Source organism: Anabrus simplex, chromosome 1, assembly GCF_040414725.1.
Source record: "Anabrus simplex isolate iqAnaSimp1 chromosome 1, ASM4041472v1, whole genome shotgun sequence".
In the NCBI taxonomy this organism is placed as follows: domain Eukaryota; kingdom Metazoa; phylum Arthropoda; class Insecta; order Orthoptera; family Tettigoniidae; genus Anabrus; species Anabrus simplex.
This window is the reverse complement of record NC_090265.1, coordinates 864,488,920-864,515,355: the sequence shown is the minus strand read 5'-3', so window position 1 is coordinate 864,515,355 and position 26,436 is coordinate 864,488,920. Positions and strand designations below refer to the sequence as shown.

Here is a 26,436-nt window from a genome sequence, read left to right as displayed (position 1 = left end):
AATATCAACCGAAAAATTCCTGCTTGAACAAAGTTTTTACGTAAGAGACACACACAAAAACTGAGTCATGTACAGAAGTGTGTAGACAATTTCAGGACATGTTTCCTGGCATTCTAATAAATTAAGAACAAACGGGTCACTAAACACTGCAATTTGTAAGTGTAAACAAAGGATTCTAACTGAGAAAATATTTGCTGAAATTAGCACATCATTCAAACACACACACACACACACACACACACACACACACACACACACACACACACACACACACACAAAATATCACTGTGTGTTGCATTTGTTGTATTTCAAAAACCTCAATCTGTACGGCTACTAAACTTTTACATTTGACACATTACAGAGTGACTATCGTCCATGAATTATGATGCCTTGGCAATAGTAAATGAGTAAGTTCCTGTAATTGGATCTTATAAAGCATTGTTGACCTGCATTTAATAATATTTGCTGATGAGGCATGGTTGCAATTAAGTGGTCATGTTGCTTTCATGTTGCTTTACAAAACAATACATAATAGAGCACAAAAATCTCTGGTTAATTCATGAAGTTCCATTGCATGATGCTAAAGTTTGCGTGTGGTGTGCTATAACAGCACAATGAATGGTAAGGCCTATATTTTGTTAATGATACAGTAAATTCAGAGGGGTGACGCAGAATTATACTTTCACCATTATTTTTTTTCAATCGTCAGATAATGAGAGAAAATGGATATTTCCAAAAAGATTCTGCCATAGCCTATAATACTGCTAATTCTATAGATGATACAACTGAGGTTTTTATGACAGGACCCCCCGGTTCCTGCGATCTTACCATGTGTGAACTTTTTTGTACGGAAACCAATAAAGTGTACAGGAATAATCCTCACACTCTAGAACAATTTAACGACAATATAACAACAGATATGAGGAGAATTAAAGAAGCAGAACTAAAGATTGTGAATGAAATTTCATCAAAAGATGTAGGAATAGGTGAATGCAGGATGACACCACACAACGCTTGCGACTCATTATAGTGCATACTATTATTAACCAAACATAATACATCCCTACACTGGTGGTGTGTTTCAGACCCGGCCTGCCCAGCACGCTTAGGCCTGCATGCAGTCATCTGGCCAGGACTGAAAATGAATGCACTATATTATATTAATATTCATCATACCTTTCAGTGAAGTAATGACACAAATTACATATCAAAGAACTCTAGAATAGAGAGTGAAAGTAGAAATTTAAATGATCATCCATAAAACATAATGATTTTTTTTATATTTGAAGCCATTTTCTTTTCAGTTTTGACTCAATTTATAACTGTTATGTTCTTCAGTCTGCCAAAACTAATTTATGAATAAATTAATTCATTCATTGTTTCTTTTCCAGGTAGAATTCTGTTACATGTCTTTTTCAGGTATTTTATAAATCTGTTTATTCATAAACTACTTTTGACATACTGAAGAACCCGACAGTCATAAACATACCAAAGTTTCAAAATAACAACAGATCTGTGCTACCGTGCAGTTTTCAGAGAGATGTGTTTCTCTATGACATTCATACAGCACAGCTGAAAGTTGCTGGCACAAATATTTGAAATCACTCATTTAAGATAAACAAAGAGAAAGAAACTGTACATTCCTCTGATCACATATATGCTCTAACAAACTGAGCACTGCAATTCTTGTATAGTGATGTACAGTCCTGCCCCTACAAGGTTCACAAGGGTTGTTTCAAGTATTTTGCAAAATATTAAGCCTTATGTAAAGCAATATGCTACAGTACATAGCGGACACCCAACAAGGCAGGACAAATACTGATGAAGACTATTACCTATAGCAGTGTATTGGCTGAAAAATGTGTCAGAGTAATGTGTTCTTATGGTGTTGTGTGCCTTACTATTCCTTTTACTATGATTCATATAGTGATCATGCTTTCTCCTTTATCTATAGATTTTATAAAATAAAGGCTTCAGTATGTGCCTGTTTATGAGGGTTTATCTCGAGAACCACAAAAGGGATTTTTATGAGGTTATCACCATTGTATATATCATTTTACAAGGAAGGTTTGAGTGTATGAAACAATCTATGGAAAAAGAAAGCCAATCAATGGTGATCTTAGTGAAGGAAGTCAACGAAGAAATGACCATCGAAAAGTAAACAGTCAACATTAGAACATTAGACCCCATGTGTGTCTGGAAGAGGAGAAAAAGTTCTACAAAAAAGTGCACAACAGTGTATACCCATCTGTAAAAGGTAGCCCTCAGTAAGTTTTTATGTTATAATTTACAGTTTAAAAAAAATTAAAATCAGAAACCACATTTTGAGATGAATCATGTAGTTCTTATCAAAGTAAATTATTTGTTCAACTCAATGATCTTATTAAGATAAAAATGTCCTACAGGACATATGCACATATGGTTTAGAAGACATTTTAGTGCAAGTGCAGGAATTCATCATACTGCACGTCGCATAGGGTGAAACTAACAAGGTAAGACGTAGGCAGCCAGAACGGCCTTGAAAAAAGTCACACTGAGCTATGTACATACACTAAGTGGAAAAACAACTCTTGTTGTCTACAAGGAAAAGCCTTTCACTATAAATTAAAAATTCCTTCAATGCCAAGTTGGCTCACACAAAAATATTGCATATTACAGTTAAAGTATAAGAGAAGAAAAATATTGTGTCATTCTCTTTAAAAAATCTTTAGTCTTATTTTGAAAACAGTGAGTCACAGTAAACTAGCAGTCTATTTAGACCACTCATATCTTGGTTTGCAATCAGGAACTAATTTCTCATCCTAAAGTGAATGAGTACAGCTGCACGGATCAGTATATTCTGACTGGTACGACTAGTGGATCACTCCAGTATTTGACAAGTCAACAAAAAATAAAGCTCAAATTGCACTACGAATGTGAGAAATTTCATTTCTACACCCAACAATCCATAACTGCATTAAAATTTAAACCAGTACAAAATATTTGCACAAGTTACCAAAAGATATGCAACACTCTTTGTAACTAACATATTACATTAGCAGCACTCAATAGCACAGCCATAATGGATTTGTCATTTGAAAAGTCATTCTCAATATTGTAATTTATGTTTCCAACAAGGTAATGTACAGTTCCAACCTAATTTTATACAAAATTGTGTCTGAAAAGAAATAATGGAAAAATTCTAAACATTATGTCTTAAATATTCATTACAAAGCTTATACAATAAAAAGAGAATAATTTATTTAAAAACATTAATACCACATAAAGCTTTAATGGCAAGAAGAACATAAATAATTTGTAGAAAAATTAGGATTAAATATAAATGGAACACAGCCAGTGATAAGATTTTTTAAAGCTTTTGTGCAAGATAATATTGTGCTTGAGAATATCTTCAAAATATTGACAACTAAATTACCACCATTATCCAGTGACTTATTTACAGTTTGACAGAAAAAATGACCATACACGAGACAGCAGAGCACTGCACTCAACATTTACCAACACAAAAACATACAATCAGATACCTTTTTCAATGCATGTAAAAAACAGTTACTTAGATACTTACCAGATTTGCTACAATGCATCATGTGTTCATGTCAATACATCCACACAATGATTCCCGAATCATATCAATTCTTTCATGGATGGTGTCGACTACTTGAATGGTAGACCCTGAACCGAGCATAATATTATTTAAATAAAGTAATTCAACATCGCATTAAATGAAATATTGTACATTACACAGGGAAAAGTATTTCATGTATTAGTTTTGAAATTCTGGCTTAGCTGTTACTTCAAATCATAAGCAAAACTCACTTTCGGCCCTTGCAATGTAAATTAGTTGAACTGCAGTTGAGCTTCACTTCCTTCAGAGTTTCAGTTATCCTTATAAGGTAAAACAAACATCCTCAATTATTATACCATAAACACACTTATTAAGAAGTTATAGTTTGGTGTATCTGCAGTACTATTAGAGACAGGTTCAACCATTCACTTGGTACAGATAGCCCTCATCGCCAACTAACTCATTATTCTAACAACTACAGTAAGTACGCATTCCATGCCCCGTTCTCGAAATATAAAATGCTCTGTTCCTTGTAACCATATACAGTACGTTCTATTGTAGATAGTATTATTGCCCTCGTTAAAAACAGCAGGTTTCTTCTAATGAGATCTATATACCTATAGACTAATTAAAATATTCCAAAAAATACAAATTTTGTACATTTTTTTTATCTCTATAAAATACACCAAGTCTAATATATTCCGTCTTGAAATGAAATGGCTAACACAAATTATAATATATCTAAAAGGATCAAAAATAATTTGAATAGAATATAAAATACTGCAGGAATGTTCACCAATGATATATAGTCCTCAACACTAGATAAAAATAAGTACCTTAACAAACTTATCCATCTCAGTCCAAACCCAACTCAGTTCATAATACTGATAGAATTGTAGTTATTACAATTTGGAAGCACCAGTCAATATCAACACTCTTGCACTTTAACCAATCCATTCTTGACCGATGTGTTCTTGACTACCTCTTCATCCACCTTAGAAGTAGACTTCGATGAGAACGAGTCAGATTTACTGAAAAATCAAACCAATTTCTAGTAAATATAATAATAATAATAATAATAATAATAATAATAATAATAATAATAATAATAATAATAATAATAATAATAATAATAATAATAATATAAACAGAGACCATTATGTAGGGTATACTTATCACTAAATATAAAATCTTACAAGGTACCTTCTTTTAATTCTTTACTACACTTTTATGCCCTTCAAAGCCATTATCATGCATTCATTCATTCCAGCACATAGCAGGGCAATTAATGACAGACACAAGAGCACACCCATGTCCCTGCAGGTATCCTTTCCCAGCATCCTACACAGACAATTATATTAGGAAACCACAAATAGAAGCAATTAAACCTGCATTCAGTCCAAAAATTTAGCACCGCAGAGGCTGGTCAGATAAGTACAGAAACTTTCTCGAAGTTACTCAAGTTCTAATAGCAGGCTTCTATTCATAATTTACCTCACTGTTCATTAAAAAAAAAAAAAAAAAAACCCTGAAAAATCAGGAAGTGGTAGAAATTCACTCTGGAAAAACAAAAATTTGTCCTTTTCTTTTCATTATTCCATAAAGAATGGCTAAGGAGTGCAAGTGTAGGAACTGTGGGTGTGGCCAGGCTTTAAGGAGTATGAGGGAGGAGTTTGAGGGAGATAATTAGGATTCTCTCCGAGGACAGGAAGGAAAGTAGGCTTCCCTCAAACAATGTACAGGATACAGTAGGTGTAAAAGAGGGATGGGAAGGAAAGGGGGGAATTGTAGAAGACAAGTGGTCCAATGTTTTAAGGAAAAGGAGATTGCAGGCTAAGGGCTCTATTCAGGATCAGAATTCAGGACAGGCATCTGTGAGAAATCCGTGTGAGTCACTGCAGGTAGAACAACAGAGGGAAAATGAGGAACAGGGAACTGTTGCTGAGAAGTGTGGAAGTAGAAGGAAAGGAAAAGTTAGAAAAGGGAAATGTAGAGCAGAGGATACGAAAAGACAGGTGGAACAGGATCCTGGGAGAGAGAAAAGGGAAGAGGAAATAGTTTCTGCAGCAGGGAGGAAAGATAGAGCTGAACAGGTGGGGAGGAGATCAAATGGGGTGGGTAGGATTGAGGCTCTCGTCATGGGGGATTCCATTTAGACATGTGGGGAAAGTGTGTGGAGGAAAGGGAAACAGGAATTAGATTAAGGAAGATGTTGGGAAAAGTAGAATAGATGGAACAGGGAAAGGAGAAGGTGGTAGTAAGGCAGTCAGGTGTAAGTACCAACATAGTTTGGGATATGTGGAATCTGGTAAATGCAGCAGGGCGAAGTTTAAGGAAATGTCGATTGTTATCAGTGGAATACTGTGTAGGAGGTATACTGACTGGAAGATGATTGGGGATTTAAATGGGACTATGGAGTGGGTATGTGGGAAACTGGGAGTGAGATTTCTAGATTCTAATGGGTGGGTAGGAGATAGAGATCTGCACTCAGGTGGCCTTCATTTAAACCGTAGTGGTACATATAAGTTAGAAAATTTGTTTAAAAGGGTTAAAGGGAGGTACATTAAGGGAAACGGGGTGGTTTAGGGAGCGGTGATAAGGGTAACAGGGATCTGGAACTAAAGTAGGAATGACATAAAAAAGTTGTGTTGAACTGTTGAAGTATTGTAAATAGAGGAATAGAATTAAGTAACTTAATAGATATATATACTTACCAGATATTGTAACAGGAGTTGAATCATGGCTGAGAAATGATAAAATGGATGCAGATATATTCTCACAGAAGTGGACTGTGTAACGTAGAGATAGGATAAGAATGGTAGGAGGGGGAGTTTTGTTCTGGTGAAAGAACAATTAGTAAGCTACGAAAAAGTTAAAGACGATAAGATAAATATGAAATTCTAGGTGTAAGCCTCATCTCTAAAGATAATAGGCAACTTCATGTCTTTGGAGTGTACAGACCCGAGAAGTTAGCACTGACACTGATTCGGAATTATTTGATAAGATAATCAGCTATGTGAGAAACAATATGGAATGGAATGTGATTGTAGCAGGTAATATCAACTTATAATACCAATATAAATGGTCCGTTATTGGACATTATAAATTTTCCAGTTAACTCATTCCTGGTTGCCAGCGTTTCACCCCCGTGTGCTAAGTTGGGCTCATCAGTTGGTACCTAGCACACCCACCACGACGCATGGCTAGTGCATACCGTGGAGGCCACTGCGCAGGCCACTTGGAGCCACTGGCAGTGCCAATGCACTATGGGAGACTTTGTCTCAACTTACCAAATGTCAATTGGGAAGGTAATGTGAACGACAGGAAGCATGACCAACAATGGGTAAAATAAATTAATATGGGAAGGGCAGCTGATTCAGAAAGTGATCGAACCAACTGGAGGGAAGAATATTCTGGACGTGGTGCTGGTAAAACCAAATGAGCTCTATAGAGAAACCGAAGTAATAGACGGTATAAGTGATCACGAAGCTGTTTTTGTCGTACTTAAAAATAAATGTGATAAGAAAAGGAAGGTCATAAATGTAGGAATATTAGGCAGTACCATATGACTGATAAAACAAGCATGAGTGGTTCATGCATCCATGAACATACAATTTTTTTGTAATTTTCACTATTTTTGGTACCTCTCCTACTTGTCTGAATTTATGTTAGATGTTGCTCTTACTTTAATTGCTTTAGGTTTGATTACTTTTTGTTGAGCAAGCATGTCACAAGTTATACGAACATTGCTTGCCTATTTTTTTTTTTTTTTTTTTCTCTGGCTCCACTGACTTACGTCATTTTTTCTTGCCTGTTGATTGGTTACATTACCTTCACATGACTGTTTGCATCACCGGCAACTTCATTTCCAGTTGGTACCGAGAATGTATTCTTCCGCGTCTTTCTACTTTTTCATTGGTCATTTCTGGCATTTGCATTTTGCCTTTGTTATTCTTAATTAATTGGAAATTATTAATATTTCTGGACTTCCTTTCTCTTGTTATTTTGTATTTTTTGATAAGATTTTTTATGTACTTTTTAGTAATAACTACTGTTAGTCTTACAGCGCTACTTTATGTCGGATCTGGAACCTTCTGCAGTGCTTCTTAAGGACTGTCCCTCATCATCTTCTCCAGGATTCGGCTCCTCACTCTAAACGAGCATCTCGTCACAATTGCTGCTCTGCGGCAGTTTGTATGCTGACTTAATTGCCCAGGCAGATATTTCGCCGCAATCTGGAGGCAGCACTTGATGGCATGCATTTCACTTTGCCTTGCCTGAGGCCGTTGACTTGAGCCTTGTTCGCCTGTCTGAACTAAACCATGTCAAGTCGAGCGCTTTCAACACTTCAGTATCTGGCTCGGCTGGAACTTCTATTCTCTTAATGAATTCTACTAATGACAACCTGGACTTTGCATTCTGCACAAACTTTTGCATTAATCTTAAGAATATTTTAATCTACATTTTTGTCAGCATGTCTGTTTCTAGAAGACGACATTTTTACTCAACTGGTTTGCCTTCGAAGATTTATCTATAGCACTGCAGTGTTGGACTATTTATTTGACAGTTTAATGTTTGGCAACCATTTCTTTCAATTGTTATCTCCCCGGTGGAGAGTTTAATGCTGAGTCTTTGTTAATCTATTGGTCTTGGAGACCATTTTTTCAACTTTGTCATTTTTTTATGTCTTTAATATCTAATGTCGCTATCAAATTTCAATGTTGGTCTGGCTTGGACCGGCCTTCAAGTTAATATAATTTTTTTCGGATATTCTGAATTCTGTCAGCTTCAATTTATATTTACATTTATGTGCACAGCCGGTGGCCATTTTTTGGCTCAAGGACATGTGTATGTTACCTGATTTTTAGCCACTGTTCATCATTCAAATTGTTTATTGTTAATTTCTCAAATATTCTAATAAATGTTGTGACTGCTGATCACTTACTTTTCTCATTTCCTGTAAAACTTTGAAACACACTCTGGCTTTTCCTTGTTTTCTCCAATGAGTGAGTTTTTAAAAACCAACTATGATTGGTGGAAAACGGTTAATAAAAATGTAAACAGACTATGAGCTGGGTTGGAAATAGGGTTGGGCAGACCGGAACATTCAGTTGTTCCGCAACATTAGGAGCTTGGAGGCGGAGCGTTTCGGTACAGAGTGCCGCAACATAGGTCGCGGGACTGTAACTGCATAGTAGAGAGAGAGACAACATGACACGCTCCGCGTCAGCTGGAATGTGCCTGTAACGAACGTGCTGTGTCGAAGGCGGCACTAGATAAACTAGTTGGCCTTGGCTGTGTGCAGTGGGCACTTCGGACGCAGGGCTGCAACTACGCACTGCGCAGTAGAGAGAACTTCGAGAGGCAACATTACATGCTCCGGGCCAGCGGGACTATGCCTGTATCAGTGTATCGAACGTGCTGTGTGTACTGTGTAGTTTCTAATGGCCATGGCCAGCATAAAGCTGCACGAAACGCGAACGAACAGTTGGAACACTGAAATTCGCGCACAATAATCTCGTTTAAAGGCTGCGTTTAGGTCAAGATTTTTTCAGTCAATACGAAATACAGATAACACAGTTACAATGGCAGTACAGGTGTTTAAAAGTAACTAATCTAAGGATATTTCCACCAGTTGAATGTATCGGCAGGTATTGTAATTAGGGCCAGGATAAAACTTCACGGCACGTGAAAAACCAGTCGAAAATCTGAAATATGCACCCAGAAATATCATGTCTAAAATGTTTTTAGGATAAGAATGTCTTCATTCATTCTGAAATACACCTGTCATAATTACACTGGCAGTAGATGTGTTTACAAATGTCACAATGTTATTTTCACTAATTAAACATATACTCGCACAATTAAAGAGATATTTACCGAACTCGATAGCTGCAGTCGCTTAAGTGCGGCCAGTATTCGGGAGATAGTAGGTTCGAACCCCACTGTCGGCAGCCCTGAAAATGGTTTTCCGTGGTTTCCCATTTTCACACCAGGCTGTACCTTAATTAAGGCCACGGCCGCTTCCTTCCCACTCTTAGCCCTTCCCTGTCCCATCGTCGCCATAAGACCTATCTATGTCGGTGCGACGTAAAGCCACTAGCAAAAAATATATATATATTCGTCAGTACCGGTACTCTATTTACGTACACGATATTAAAGCAGAACACTAAAATACAAATTAAACAGTATATACTATACAAGAAAAATACGAAAATAAAAATTAAACACTTTATTATACTGTACTAGGAGAACACGAAAATAAAAATCAAACACTATATTATACTGTACTAGGAGAACACGAAAATAAAAATTAAACACTATATACTGTACTAGGAGAACACGAAAATAAAAATTAAACACTATATACTGTACTAGGAGAGCACGAAAATAAAAATTAAGTGAAACTACCGACAAATGTTAATCTTCCAATAGGCTACAACACTTGAAATGGTGCTCAAAATGTTCACGGCATATTTGCATTCAGGAACATGATTTTAGAAACTTTGTCACTTTTCAGACGTGTACGGTTTTCTGTGATGGTCTGTCCCTGCTTTGAGAACACTCGTTCACAGGGAACTGATGTCGCCATAATGCAAAGTCTCTTCTTCATTAAGTCGTAGAGGGCTGGCAAGGTATCTTTGTTGTCATTCCACCATTGAAGAGGATTCTCTAACCTATGCAGAAGAGGCATATTTAAATACTTATCCATCTGTATGATACTTACTGTTTTTGGATTAACAGTTGGCGCTTGAACGAGCTCTTCAACGCCTGCATCAAAGTTTTTCCATAGTATGCTCGAAAATGATACTGTAGACCCATATGCCTGACTCTCATTTGATGAGGGCTCTTGTGTTCCACCTGATGTGTTAACAGCTGTCTGTTGGTGTGCAGTGCCAATAACGGTAGCGGCATCATTAATAAGTTTTTCCTTTATTTCTTTAAGTTTGCTTTCATCCTTCATAAAACCATATGTGGATCTAAAAGTGTTGCTTCCCACATTATATTTATATTGTGGTACTTATTGCAAATTTTACTTGTCAGTTCTTCACATATCTTGCCAAGGAGTCGAGAAATGGCCGGACTGTCATATTCCACCTCTCGCAGCTGGTGGTAATGAGTTCGAAGGTTCCTACTCATCAATCCAATTTTTGAAAGGATAACGTGCTTTTCACTGCTGACTTCCCTCGTCATTTCATCGAAGCACCGAAGAATTTCAACTGATTTCTCAATTATGTACCAGTCTTCATTGTTTAAAACTTCCACAGAATTATTGTTCATTATTGCAAGAGTACTTTGTAGTGGTTCTTTGGTCTGAATCACTCTATTCATCATCTTGTATGTCGAGTTCCACCGTGTTGGACAGTCCTGCTTTAGAGTCAGAACAGGATAACCCATCTGTTTTTGAGTGCTGTGAAGTTTCTCCAAGGATTGTGGGCTCCTTTTAAAGAATTCGACAATACGTTTTACCTTCTCTCTCGTTGGCCTTATTTCTTCCAGGCTTGATTGTGCTACTAGATTCAAACTATGCGCTAAATACGGAACGTGCCACCAGTTGCACTTCTGAACCGCACTAACCATATTTGAAGCATTATCTGTTGTGCAGGCCACGATTTTGTCCTGAAGATCCCATTCTATTACCACTTTCTTGAGTTCTTCGGCAATGTTGTCTGCTGTGTGTCTTCCTACAAACTTTGAGCAGGACAGAAGCTTTGAAGAGAGTGTGTCATCACTTTTACATATGAAATGAGCGGTAACTGCTATATAGTTTTCATTTTTCAATGAAATCCACCCATTTGTTGTAAGGGTACATATGAAGCATTTTCTGACATGTTAGCCTTGACATCTTGCAATGTTGTGTCATAGAGTTTATTCAAGAGACTATTCGAAAGTGTTTTACGGCTTGGGATACTATAATTAGGATTCAACATCGATAAAAACTTCTGAAACTCCTCAGCCTCAACTATATTGAAAGGTAAAAAATCTTTTGCAATCCATTTCAACAACTGTTCGTCAAGTTTCTCTTTCTTAGTTGTTGACATAGGCCTGGATGAATAGGCTTGTATTCTATTTTGTTTCTATCTTTGTACCTTCCCTCTGCTTAATGTGCTTAACTCGAGTGTATGATCGGACGTACCTGTTGTAGTAGTAGCAGTAGTAGTGTTGGTGGTAGATGATGATGAAACAGCTTGCATTAGCGACACAGGAAGATAGGTTTGTCCAGTTATTACTTGAACAGATGTGGCAGGCACAGGACTTAAAGCTTCAGTTGTTGCCTTTTCGTCTTCTGAGTCATGATGCACCGATAAGAAACTACTTTGATAAATGTCTGTTGTGGGATGTTTAAGTCTGAAATGTCTCGTCATTGTGCCGGTTAATTTAATTTCGTGTGGCTATTTCTAGCCGAGTGCAGCCCTTGTAAGGCAGACCTTCTGAGGGTGGGCGGCATCTGCCATGTGTAGGTAACTGCGTGTTATTGTGGTGGAGGATAGTGTTATGTGTGGTGTGTGAGTTGCAGGGATGTTGGGGACAGCACAAACACCCAGCCCCCGGGCCATTGGAATTAACCAATGAAGGTTAAAATCTCTGACCCGGCCGGGAATCGAACCCGGGACCCTCTGAACCGAAGGCCAGTACGCTGACCATTCAGCCAACGAGTCGGACATTGTGCCAGTTGAAGATCCCTTTGCACACAAAATAGAAAAACATATATTGTATTTCACTCCGTCGGGTTTTATTCTAGTAAAAAAGTCCCAAACAGGACTCCGGTGCGACGTCATGGAAAGTTTACCGTCCTTTGTACGGTGTATATTCCTAGGCTTCAATCAAAACACACTTATAGAACAGTTGAACACAAAACAGAACACATTAAGTTATTCGCATGTACCGATTTACTACCGAAGGCCAGTGGCAGGCTGCAACGGAACTCACAGAACAAAGAGGATATGACAGAACGAACACTCCAACACGAGCAGCACATGGCGGGACTGGCGGCGGCACGGGCACACTGCACTTCCGTCTAGCGCCTGACACTCAGGAGCCGTCATGAGCCGTCATCGGCTATATCTGCTGTCACTTGACTCATGGTGCCGAACGCATCGTGTCGTCACAGGTCCCGCTTACCTTTGATTACTTGCGAATCTCGAAGTGAAACCAATTAAACTAGTGTATTATTTAATTGTAAAATAGCCAAGTATAACTTCGTATGCCCAGTATGTTGTACCCGTACTTCATTTTATTATACACAAGACTCTCTTTCTTTTCTTTCTTATAGTGTAAGCATTCTCGAAGATCCCGCGTGAAAAGATGCTTCCAATCAGTTAACTGTAGCTTGCGGTAATGAGGTGAAGTTTGTTAAAACGTGGACTTGAGTTTCTTTCTTTGAGAATGTTCAGTGAAATCATCACTTAAGCTAGTGAAGTGTATTATTTAATTCTCTAATAGTTGTGAATAACTTGGTGGGCTCAGTATGTCAGAATGTTCTACATCCTTTAATTATAGGAAAACTTGAATTGTCATTTTAAGACGAAACATTCAGGTGAAGAAGTGATATTTACAAGTCATGTAGATGTGTTTCAGAATAATATTAGCGACTTAGTTTCTCTTTAAGGTGTTAGAAATAATGAATGTGTACCTAGTAGCATTAGAACCGATTACAAATTGGACAAGCGATAGCATTGTGAGCGTTCAATTATATCACTGAGCCTGTAATTCTGTTCACAATACACTCTGAACTCGAGGAAAGTGAAAATCATAAGTTCTGAAAAGCTCAAGCAGAGGGAGAGTGTGGTGGCTAAATATCCTGCTACGCGATCATGCACAAACTTAGCCGATAAAAATGAAATGGCATATGGCTTTTAGTGCCGGGAGATCCCAGGACGGGTTCGGCTCGCCAGGTGCAGGTCTTTTGATTTGACTCCCGTAGACGACCTGCGCGTCGTGATGAGGATGAAATGATGATGAAGACAACACATACATCCAGCCCCCGTGCCAGAGAAATTAACCAATGATGGTTAAAATTTCCGACCCTGCCAGGAATCGAACCCGGGACCCCTGAGACCAAAGGCCAGCACGCTAACTTAGCCGATGACGGCTCCTGAGTGTCAGGTGCTAGAACAAAGTGCACACGGCCGGTATCGACAGTCAGCTAGTAGGCGAAGGGAAAGGGCGCTTCTGACGGGATAGCAAGTCAATATCTCGGTCTCGCTTGAGAATGTTTCAGAGCAATTGACACTCCGTGTTCCGGAACAGCGGAACATAATGGTGCACCGGCACAGTGTCCCGAAACAGGGACATAGTGCCCAACCCTAGTTGGAAACAATTGTTGAGGAAATGTGAAAACAGGTTTCTACCTTTAAAGGTGGTAAGGAATGATAAAGACCTGCTGTATTATAACAGAGAAGTAAAGAGACTAAGGAGGAGGTGCAGGTTGAAAAGAAATCGAGTTAGAAATGGCTGTGGAAGTAAGGAGAAATTGAAGGAACTTGCTAGGAAATTGGATCTAGCAAAGAAGTCAGCTAAGGGTAACATGTTGGTAAGCATAATTGACAGTCATACAAATTTTAGTGAAAAATGGAAGGGTATGTATAGGTACTTCAGGTTCCAAGAAGGTCATTCCAGGAATCATTAATGAACAAGGGGAGTGTGTGTGCGAAGATCTTCAAAAGGCAGAAGTATTCAGTCAGCAGTATGTAAAGATTGTTGGTTACAAGGATAATGTCCAGATAGAGGAGGAGACTAATACTAAAGAAGTATTAAAATTTACTTATGATAACGACAATTTACAGTAAGATACAAAAGTTGAAAACTAGAAAAGTAGCTGGATATGATAAGGTTTCAGGGGATATACTAAAGACAATGCATTGGGATATAGTACCATATCTGAAGTACTTATTTTATTGTTGTTTGCACGAAGAAGCTATACCAAATGAAAGGAGAGTTGCTTTAGTAGACCCTGTGTATAAAGGAAAGGGCGACAGACATAACGCTGAAAATTACAGGCCAAGATGCATTGCAGGTAAGCTTTGGGAAAGCATTCTTTCTGATTATATTAGACATGTTTGCAAAATTAAAAACTGGTTCGATAGAAGGCAGTTTGGGTTTAGGAAAGGCACTATCTTTGATCTTGCTGCAACATAAGCGAGTCACTTGGGAGGTCCACTTATAGCAATAAGTAGGTAATATGAAATGAAACCTGGCTTATAAGGGGCACTTATGTATAAGTGCTGTCTATGAATTCGGCCCTAAGTTCCTTCTGGGGATCATTGTAAGCACCTAGGTGTTAATATAAGGAAAGATCTTCATTGGGGTAATCACATAAATATGATTCTAAATAAAGGGTACAGATCTGTGCACATGCTTATGAGGGTATTTAGCAGGACCAGACTAACGAATGGTTCATCGAAAGGGGGGTAGCAGCCTTTCGGAAGCTACAAGGGCAGCAATCTAGATGATTGACTGATATGGCCTTGTAATAATACTCACCATCGCTTAGCTCTGTTGATGCTGGTGCACGGCTGAAAGCAACGGGAAACTACAGCCTTAACTAAGTCCCGAGGACATGCAGCTCTCTCTGTATGACTGATGCACTGATGATGGCTTCCTCCCGGGTAAAATATTCCGGAGGTAAAGTAGTCCCCCATTCAACAGATAGAAGCACTGTTTTTATTCCATTAATGCATTCGATCAACACTTCTGTGCAGTTATTCCCTGGAAAGAATAACCTGTCTCTTGGTAACCTCATTGCAAGCGAAATCATGGCTGCCTCCAAGCTGAGTGACGAAGCTATTATAAGGTAATTTTTAGAAGAGAGTGACACTGATATAGAAATAAGCAACGAAGAATTTAGTGGAAGTGAAAGTAGTTTGTGTGACAGTGGCGTGAGCACTGGTAGGGGTGAACAAAGTGCTGTTTAGCCATCAAATGTGTCACTCAATTTTAGACCTACATCTGATGCCACACTAATGGCATCTAATCATCTTTTACACAATAGGGAATCAAACTGGGAGCATGTAAGTAATACTCCAGAGTATCATTCATGCATCGCAACTGGTAAAATAGTGTTGTTCAAAAGCGTCTACGACAATGCCCTAACAAAACGCAAGTTGTGAATGAATTTCTAACAGCAGACTTTTGGGAACATCTAAACACAGAGACAAATGCTTATGCAAGTAAATGACTTGTATCAGCTGCCGAGGATATAAATAGATTAATGTCATATGAAAAGGAACACTGGTTTCCTGTATCTATGGATGAAATAAGGCACATTTTGCTCTGCCTATCCTAACGTCTATATATATAAAATAAGAGTTTTGTCTGTACATTGCTCAGAATTTGAAAAGAATGGTATTTCTGTATCGGTCATGTCCACAGTAACAAGGAAATGCACTTTTTACTTTTCCGTAATTTCTGTCTGTCTGTCTATCTGTATGTACACGCATCACAAGAAAACGGCTGAAGAGAATTTCATGAAAATCAGTATGTAAAGTCGGGGGATGAGCCACTACAATCTAGTCTATAAATCATTTTATTCACGCTGGGTGAAATGGTAGTTTAGGGGAAGGCCTAAAATTCAATTCTCATATATTAATATTATTAGTGGTCCTATCGATACATATTACATAACTAAAGTTACATAGAATTAAATTTCTGATCATTTATCTCTTATACATTTTTAAGTACGAGCTATGATAACACAGATATTCATGAATTTGTGTTTTTTGTTGCTAAGTCCACATCAATGCCGAGCCACGAGAAACTGGGTGAACAGAATTGAATAAAAATCGGTATATAGAGTTGGGGAAGAAGAAACTATAGTGTAAGCTATAAACAATTTTACTGGCCCTGGATGAAATGGTAGTTTACGGCTAGGCGCCTAAAATTTAATTTTTAAATACCTATGTTATTGGTCCTATAGAAAAGTACTACGTAACAAACGTTAGAGAGAATGCAATTTACAATCGTTTATGTTTTATTCAGTTTTACCGTACCGACTATGACAAGAGTAGTATTTCAGAGTTGGAAGAAAACTAAATGTGAAGGCCTACAATATCGAAAGCGCATAACATTAATCAACAATAACATTACACTGACCATTGTTTGTTGTGATGTTCTTTGCCTCTTATAGTGCCCTCATCTCCGGTAGATGGGATTACTGTTGCGTACCGAGTATAACAGCCTGACTGAATATTGGCGGGAAATAGCTGGGGAGTTAGAAAACTTTTTTCTTTAGCATGCCATTCCTCTGGTTCATACATTGTCTGATACTGCTGGTACGTAACACACTGGTTCACCATAGTATTCCAGCTATTCGATCCCTACTCTGACGCTCTGTTTTGAATGAGCAGTGTGCTCATTTGGCAGAGGCTCACTTAGTAATAGTAGTATGACCTGGTCTAGAATTACAATTTAGGCCTATTCCAAATTATAGCACCACAATTCACTAAATAATTCAAAATTCACCCTGAAAAGAGCCGTTTCTTAAAAAGTGCCTTCCTCTTCACTTTTATTAAATTCAACATTCATTTTATTCCAAATTAGCAGTGAAGAGGGGTTTTCTCCTCTGGCTTGGAGGAAAAATTTGCCTCCAAGTCAGATTTTTCCACCGCCAGTGTAGTGAATTGAGATTTTTCGACTCATCGGGTACTCCTAGGAAACAGATTAGTAAAAGGGCATAGATTTGCCCTGGGACTCTCCACTATTCGAACCCCCCCGCCGTAAAAAGACAAAGAATGTTCACGGATCACGGCTGTCTGCGGCTTGGTCATTCCAGCTCTGGAACTTCGGCTGCTGTACATGGACAACTGGTACAGTTCAACATTATTCAGAAATCTACTGAATAATAAGACATGCTGTTGGTACAGTGAGACCAAATAGGAAGTACATGTCCAAGGAACTCAGCAGCACAAAGCTGAAAAGCGGGGGGGGAACTCACCTTTGTTTCCAGTAATGGGGTTTTGGCTGTGAAATGGGTAGACAAGAAGGTGGTGCACATGCTCTTTACACAACAGACCCAATCTTGTTGTTGACTACAACTGTGGAATGGGTGGTGTTAATTCTCATGACCAGAAACTTGCATCATTCCCCTTGATGAGGAAGTGTGTAAAAGGATACAAAAAAATATACTTCTACATACTAGACACTACACTTCTGAATTCCAACATCATTCATCACCTCCTTAAGCCTGACAAGAAGCGAGTAGGCTTTACCAGCTTCCGGATCAATTTGGCCGAACAGCTATTGGCAAGTGTGACCTTGCCTGACTATCCAAAACGAGGACACCCAAGCCCTCGAGATACACCACTGAGACTTCAAGGAAGGCACTGGGGACACTTTCCAACCAAAATACCCCCAACAACAAAGAAGGTTATCCCATCACGGAGATGCAAAGTCTGTGTGCCACAGGGTCTTTGGAAGGAATCTTCATTTGAATGCCTCCGGCGCAAGGTGGCGCTGCATGTAGATAACTATTTTATGATCTACCACACACATAAAGACTTTACAAAGTACAACAGACAGTAGTTTGGATATTTCCTCTCATTAGGTTTCTGTAAAACATGCTTTTTCGGTGTCAGTGATATCATCATGTAAAGTAATGAAAATAAATGGTAGACCAAGGCATAAATAAGTTCAATTAGATGGTATGTGAATGGGTTAACAAAAAATTACAAATGTAAGGAAGTCACACAAACAAAACTGACAAGATGACCTTGAAGAATGTATCCCAGTTCTCAAAAAACAAGCTGAAAATTGCTCCATTGAACTCTCGTAAAAAACATGCCTGGTGGACGGCAGAATGTGATGAACTTCATAGAGAGAGACATCAGGCATGGTTAAAGTTCCAAACCCATAAATCAGAACAAAATGCTATCAACCTAAAAAAAATATCAGGAAGAAATTCTCGCAAAATATTAGAATAATTAAGAGAATTTCATAAGGATATAATAAACTCCATTGAAGTTAATTATCATAACACTAATTCTAGGGACTATTATAAAAAATTTTGGAAGACAACTATAGAAGCATGCTCCACCTAAATTAATGTTGAAAGATGAAAACGAAAAAATGGCACATAGCAGTAGTGAAAATGCTGAGATTATGGCAAAACCATTCAGTAAACTTTTGAACTATGAAGAACCTAAGGAACTATTACAAATTAATACAAATACTCCAATAAAAACCAAATTTAACAACACAGACCCTCCAACATTTCAAGAATTAGATAAAGCACTAAAAGAACTTAAAAATTATTAGGCATGTGGAGAAGACCAGGTTTTTGTAGAGATGTGGAAATATTCAAGTAATACGGTTCGGATTTCCTTACACATGGCTTTAACAAAAAGTTAGATCACTGAACAGTTTTCAGAACATCAGACAACAGTCTTAATACACCCTCTTCATAAAAAAGAAGATAAGAATAATCCAGATAATTACAGAGGATTGTCTATCTTGGACTGCACATACAAGATTTTTTCCAAGATCTTATATGGAAGAATTAAAGATCAACTAGAAAAAGAGTTAGGAAAATACCAAGGACACTTTAGACCTTGAAGAAGTTGTGCTGAACAGATCACTCTAAAATTAATAATGGCATACTACAGAATACAAAACAAGCCTATAGTAATATTTGTTGAATTTAAGAAGGCATATGATTGTATACATAGACCTTTAATGTTAAAAATTTTACGGATTGTGGACTCCATCCTAAATTAGTTAAACTAATAGAACTTTACTAATACCATATCAAAATTAAAGTTTAGAGGAGAGGTTTCTGAACCATTTTTTATTAAAACTGGTTAAGACAAGGAAACCACGGAAAATCATCTTCAGGGCTGCCGACAGTGGGGTTCAAACCCACTATCTCCCGAATACAGGATACTGGCAAGCTCAGTCATCCCAAGCAACGACTCCATTCAAAATGATGGAGAGACCTTAACGAAGACTGTAAGCTTCAGGTATCTAGGATCTCGCCTACAGACTGATGGTGGGATAGGTGATGAAGTGCGACACAGGAGATAAAGGCAGCATGTATGAGATGAAGGGAAGTCACAGGCATACTCTGTGACAGAAGGATGCCTCTATATCTGAAGTCCAAAATATACTGCATAGTACAGTAGTATGTCCTGTCGCTTTATACGGTGGCGACCAGCTGACAAAGCTACAGAGCGCTAATTACACAATATGGAAATGTATGCTCTGTTGGTCGATGGGTATCACACTCCTGCATCATTTCAAAAACGACACTGTTTGCCAGCAAATGGGCATCACACACTCACTGAGAAGGCACGGGGAGAGAGTCTCCAATGGTACAGTCACATCCTGCGAGCTGCACCTGGAACAGTTGCCAACTTCACCTACTCCTTTGAAATGAATAGGCAACATCCATGTGGGCATCCAAAGCAGTGCTGATGTGACACAGTTAATGCTGATATGAAGACTGTCAATTTAAGACCACACGATGTCCAAGATTGTGCAAAATGGCTAGCCAAGATTAAAACAGCAAAATCTGCACCAGTGGAAAAATGCTAGGAGGAAGAAGAACAAGAAGTAGTAGTAGTTCATACCAAACTCATGGTGTATAAAGCAGTCATCTTCATATTGTTAGACTATTGATAAGAAACACCTGGACCCTGTACTGCTGTGACATCAAGAAACTTGAATGTTTTAATCAGCAGAAATTTCAATTTATTTTAAATAGGAAATGGGAGAACCACACCTCCAATCTTACAATTCTTGAGAAAGCATGCATGAGCAGTGTAGAAGCTTCTATCATTGGCCATCGGCTTCGGTGGACTGGGCATGTGTGCTGTATGAGCGACACTATGTTTCCTCAGCCATTCCTTTATGATGAGCTTCCCTCAGACAGAAGACCCCATGGTGCCCCTTTAAAGCATTATAAAAATCAGGTTAAACCATGAAGGTCGTAAATATCAACCCTCAAACCTGGGACACTCTTGGACCAAACCACCTCTACTGTTGTTGAACTGTTTCAGCAAGATCATTGCAGTATAAAAAGGTTAAATAACAGTTATGCATACTTCGTCAGATGCAGCCTTGTCCTCCTCTATCCATCGAGTGCAATCTGTGTGGACACAATTGGCTTGTTCAGTCATCAGAAGTACAAATACAAACAGCACTGAGTGCTAGTGGATTGTAAGCAGAAGAATTTTTATACTCAGAAACTAGTAGTAGCCAATGGCACTTTTTAGATACACTCAACTCTCAATTTACCGTAATTGGATCAACCGTGTTTCGGCTTAACTGCGATATCAAAAACATTAAGAATGCACCCGTGTTAGGAGTTTCAGTAATACATAATTACAAAGGGTTGGGATAATATTGCCAGAACGATGCTCTCATCACTGAAAAACTTGTTTCGAGAAACTTGAGAAGCAAAATAAAGAAAAAGTATTTCTCAGTACAAAAGCAGAAAACCATAACTGATTATTTTTCAGAAACATTTAATTTAGGTAGTCTGAATATTTTTCTTTGCCTTATTAGTTTCAACGAAAAGTGCTGTTTATTTTTCCATTTGTTAATTGTGCTAAGTGCTACTTTTACTGCAACGTATTGGGTAAGTTAAAAAAAAAACACAGTAGCCTGTTTTATTTTTAACTTTCAAGGGTTAACCATGATTTTATTTATCCGGGAAGCCTTAACCCTACATTACCCTGATTAATCAAGAGGGGAGTGTAGAACTATTGTTTCCTGAGACATATGAAAGGTTATGAATAATACAATAATCCCAAATATCTCTGAGAAGATTCCTCTCGTGGTAAAAACTCATCAAACATAGATCAGAAACAGTATTTTACGCTACTTTTATTATGTTCAAATTTTCAACACAGCTAATATTAATGGACAAATTTTGGCCCCTTAATATTGCTATGGCACTGTAAACTAATCAAATAATATACTGCCTAGTACACATCTTTATGATTAACCCTGAGCCTAAATACAGAGCTGTGTTCCTATGATGTTGACATAAACAGACACACATGCACACAAAGTTTAATTATCCCATTATACTTACAAGATGACTCCCGAGTTCCTGGTTGATGTTTCAAGAAGTTTATTTGCCCAAACCATTGGATTATATGCTGGAGCTTCTCCCCCTAGCTCAGCAGGTAAGATGTCCTTGGTGACGTAATCATGGAGTGTGCTCAGATTGTTGCCATGGAGGTAGATCTACAAACAAACAGGCAGACATTACAAAAGAGTTTCAATGCGATGTCTGAAATGAAATGACAGATCACTGCCATTGATATCGTGGATTCCGAACTCCTAAGACGATTTTTCATTTCATTTGTCCCATATGAACTGGCCGTAATCTGAACCGTGGCCATCTTGGTGGGAAGCCAGTAGCTATGTAACTCATTTCCACAACAAAATTTACACTAGACTATTGCCTATACTGAAACTTTTGTCATGAATGCTGTTGTATTTTAGTCCAGGAATATCACGATCATCAGTTCTGTCTGTGAATACTGTCTGATCACCTGTTCCATAGTGATGTTGACAGTAATGTGTAAAATTTTAATTATATTATAATCATGCTAGAATAGATCAAGGATTACAAATAAGGACTTGTATCAGAGGAAACAGTATCAGAATAGCTGCTAAAAGACACTAAGTCAGAAATGAATGTTCATTGGTTCAATCCTCCTCTCATCACATTCTCACAAAATGGAGAAAAATTGGATGGAATGTATGTTCTTAAAAAATTCTTCTTATTCTATAGACTTACAAGTTGCTTTACGTCGCACTTACACACATAGGTTTTATGGTGACGATAGGATGGGCAAGAAAGGGCTAGGAATCAGAAGTTAGCAGCCGTTGTCTTAATCAAGGTACAGCCCCAGCATTTGCCTGGTCTGAAAATGGGAAATCAAAGAAAACCATCTTCAGGGCTGCCGATAGTGAGGTTTGAACCCACTATCTCCTGAATGCAAGCTTACAGGTGCTTGCCCCTAACTGCAGGGTTAACTTGAAATTTCTACAAAGACAAATGATGTTGTCTTATCACACATCTCATTGTACTTGTTACTTTTTAGGGGACCTGAAAGCAGCTTTGAATAAGGAATGTGACCTCTACACATGGGCCTAAATACCAGTATCATTCTCAGATGTCCTGGTCTTGTTCATCAGAGTAGCTAAAACTGAGAAAGCAGTATCAAGAACCCAGTGACAATATCATAAATTTGTAATGCGCTGCAAACAAATACCAACATACCTCGACAAGTCAAACATGCATAACATTGCTCAATATGATGTATGATACTTTCAGCTGTGTGGGAATGGCTGTCCTGAACAGGAACAGGAATATTTGATGTCCAGTGTCCATTATCAACCTGGTAGCTCTCAAAGTAACAACATTCTCAATCTACAGATGCAACTCTAATTCTACACACTATAGAGATCATAGAAGAAAAACTTTCTACTGGCAATGCTAGTAAAGGGCACACAACAATCAGCCTTACTGTCTTGGAAGTTTGTATTAAATGTCTGAAGAGTGATTATCGGCAGCAGCGAGAAGAATTAGCCGTTATACACAAGTGATTCAATCTGTTAGCTCAGCACAAATGGTACAGTCAGGTTTTCACAGAACACTAGTATTAGTCCTAGCAACTATGTTGTCAATGCTCATGTGCAGTGAATTGGTGTCAAGATGTTTTTTTGTGTGCATATTTGTGTGTTTGTCAATGAACCTGCAGTTCCTTATAAAATGGAAACACCTACAAAGAAATCATTTAAAGTGATCCATTCACAGAGCAGAAATATCACATACAATGTTTTAAAATTCTGTAAAGCTGTGAAAACGGCTGCTAAGTCTGTAGGTAGAAGTGAGAAGACAGTGTGTAAGACTGCTAGGCAGTGTGTATAAGTGGATAAAGATGGAAGTCAAATCCTAACTCCAGGAATACATTTTTTTTTTTTTAATAATGGAGCAGGAACTTGAAAGGATTATGATAGTCATTGATTTCGAAAGCTGACCAAAATGATGACTGAACTGACATTATGACAATGTAAGCAAGTAGTTTGACAGACATGGATGAAGAGATAATATTCAAATGTTTGTATCAGCAGCGTATCAGAATGTGATTTGTATTCTACATTCCCAGCTTGTTAACATTTGCTAATAAACCTTGGCAGCGAGTGTACATGAAGGCTCCCGTGCTTCGCAAGCTGCTCCCATGCCTGTGCTACACATGTCAATAAACATCAGCACGCTCATTTGCAAGCAGTGATGGATCCAGAAAACATTTAACCCATTCGCATCATTTGACGAGCTGTGGTCGCATGGGGTGTTTTAACACATGAATCAAATGACGAGCTCAGCTCACAATGACTCAATGTCTCACTTATTTTCATATATTAGATTCCCTTTTCAATGTAAGTTCTCACCTAAACTTCATTAGGAAGAAACTAGAGACGTACTGTATTTGTGTACGACACTGGGATTGTTGAACAACAGTTTATTTTCATCGGTATTCAGTATTCATTATGCAGTAGAACCGGCATCACGATAATGATGAGAGTTTGAATGCATTTGTAGACAGTATTTTAGATGGTGATTATGGCAATAATTAAGTTTTGGAAAATGAATCTGAGTTCGAGGGTTGTGACAGCAACAGTGAAAGTTATTTGAGTGCGAAGAGTATTGAAAAAAGTGAGAGTGAAAATGCTGGGCCAGGTCCTTCCAAACGTGCACGGCCAGTGACACAAAAGAACCAAAGCAACTCAAAATTGGAGAACGAAGACATTAATCGTGACACATATATATATTTCGTGGATACAACAGTGTTTCAGAAATATGAAAAATTTAGAGTCCGGCCACCGTCCAAACTTAAGACAATTTTAGAGAACACGAACCTGCTCTCTTTGAAATTACTTCAAATGAAATATTTGTACCACAGCCAGTAGTCGTTCAAGGAAAGAATAATGGGTAAGCTATAACTTTCAATATCATGAACGCAAAATTTTATTGAATTATCTTCATTAGTATTTTATGCATGTTTTTGTGTGACAGGTACACTCAAACTATTGGTGGGCAAATTAAATCTGATTCCACAGTCAACAATGTGGCCATTTATTGAGACTAGAATGGGTTAAGGGGATGCCAAGGAATGTATTTCAATACTTTCTCATAAACCTACCCAAAATAAATAGCATGTTTCTCTTTGATAAAGGAAATTTTAAGATTAATTTTCAATCATATAAAGTTTGAAAGATGAAGCAGGACTGTGTTCTGCAATAATAGGTATTTCTTCCCAATATAAACACCAGTTCCCCTTTAACACATTGATGAACAGCCCCAGAGGTCTCCGTAATATTGCGACCAGTGGTTGTTAACGGGCCCTGCAGATCCCCGTTTTTACGCACGGGCATCAGGTGTTCTTTCGCACTGAGAATCATTGTACAAGATGGTGTGTCCATGGCAACGTGCCCTATGTGACAATAAAGTATTTCACCATTTATACGCAGATTCATTATCTGATGTGCCACATGGGCGGCCCTGAGAATTCTCGTAGTTTCTCAGCTGACAATAGGTGACAGCCAACAATTGGTGACGGACTATGAGAATTCTCACATTTATGCACCTTTTATTTCCTTGATTATTGATAAAATTGTCGGCGAGATTATGAGTTCAAAACTGTGTAGTCATGAAATATAAATTATTGCTGCATCTTTCTTTCTTTCTTTCTTTAAACCTTCATGTATTTAGCAAAATAATGTCACATATGTAGAGTTATTCCCTGGAACTCCAGTGCAGATGTCAACATGGCGTGGCATATTCAATTGCCGATGGCTACCGATAATTGATATAGATGTTGATTCCCATGGGGAACTGATGAGCCCAGCTTGGCACACGGGGGGCGAGACGCTGGCAACCAGGAGTGAGTTAGCTGGAAAATTTATGTCCAATAAAGGACCATTTATGTTAGTATTACCGATAATTGTGATTAAATATGTACAGACTGGTTATAATAGGTACCGAGTGACAGTGAATTAAATATTTCTAATGATTAATGGCTAACACTAAACGGGGAGTAGCCGTAAAGAGAAATCCTTGCATACTTGAAAACCATGAGTACACGAATAGCACCAATACAGCATTCATACTACACTGCACTTAGGACTATTAAATGGAACCACAAAAGGAGTTGCTTTGAAAAGTATTCCAACGTACAGACTACGAAGCAACCTAGGGAGTACAAGTCCCAAGTTGTCGTCGTTTTTTCAATTTTTTTTATTACAACTGGCTTTACGTTGCACCAACATAATAGGTCTTATGCCGACGATGGGATAGGAAAGGGCTACGAGTCGGAAGGAAGTGGCCGTGGCCTTAACTGAGGTACAGCCCCAGCATTTGCCTGGTGTGAAAATGTGAAACCACGGAAAACCATCTTCAGGACTGCCGACAGTGGGGTTCGAACCCACTATCTCCTGAATACTGGATACTGTGTCCCAAGTGTGAGGTTAATCCTGTATACATTTCGAGTTAAAGTAGTATAAGTGCAGCAGTGCCATTTCTTTCTTCGAGGCTTGAATTATCCAGTCTACATGGGGTAGCAGCCTCCGTTCGGGGCCCATCGTCAATGCCTTAACTTAATGTGTAAAACCTGGCAAATCATTTTTGTACACAGACACAGCATCCAAAACAGGTTCCATGTCACTGTTGGGTCCAAATAAACCATGTAGTCTAAATTTAGAAGAGAATTGTATATAGAGTGGTCCAACAGCTCCTTAAAATTCAACACTGTTAGTTCTTAAGGTTGATATTGCTCTGCTTGCCACCTAGATGTTGGCAATGTAAATCGAGCTAACCTTGTGCAGGAAAAACTAATCAATGCACTCATTGTGCCAAGATA

The 26,436-nt window shown here is 38.3% G+C and overlaps 1 protein-coding gene across 3 annotated transcripts in view; it reads right to left on the bottom strand.

The window, feature by feature from the left end:
• Nucleotides 1–510: 510 nt before the first annotated feature.
• Nucleotides 511–26,436, bottom strand: part of LOC136857653 (clavesin-2) — an 81,812-nt gene continuing 55,886 nt past the window's right edge. For all 3 annotated transcript variants that reach the window (XM_067136475.2, XM_068225262.1, XM_067136476.2), the window contains exons 5-6: nucleotides 21,597–21,751; nucleotides 511–4,596 (exon numbers count right to left, since the gene is read on the bottom strand). In XM_067136475.2, coding sequence (XP_066992576.2) covers nucleotides 4,494–4,596; nucleotides 21,597–21,751 — 258 coding nt within the window. In that variant the 3' untranslated portion in view covers nucleotides 511–4,493. The remainder of the gene's footprint in view (nucleotides 4,597–21,596; nucleotides 21,752–26,436) is intronic.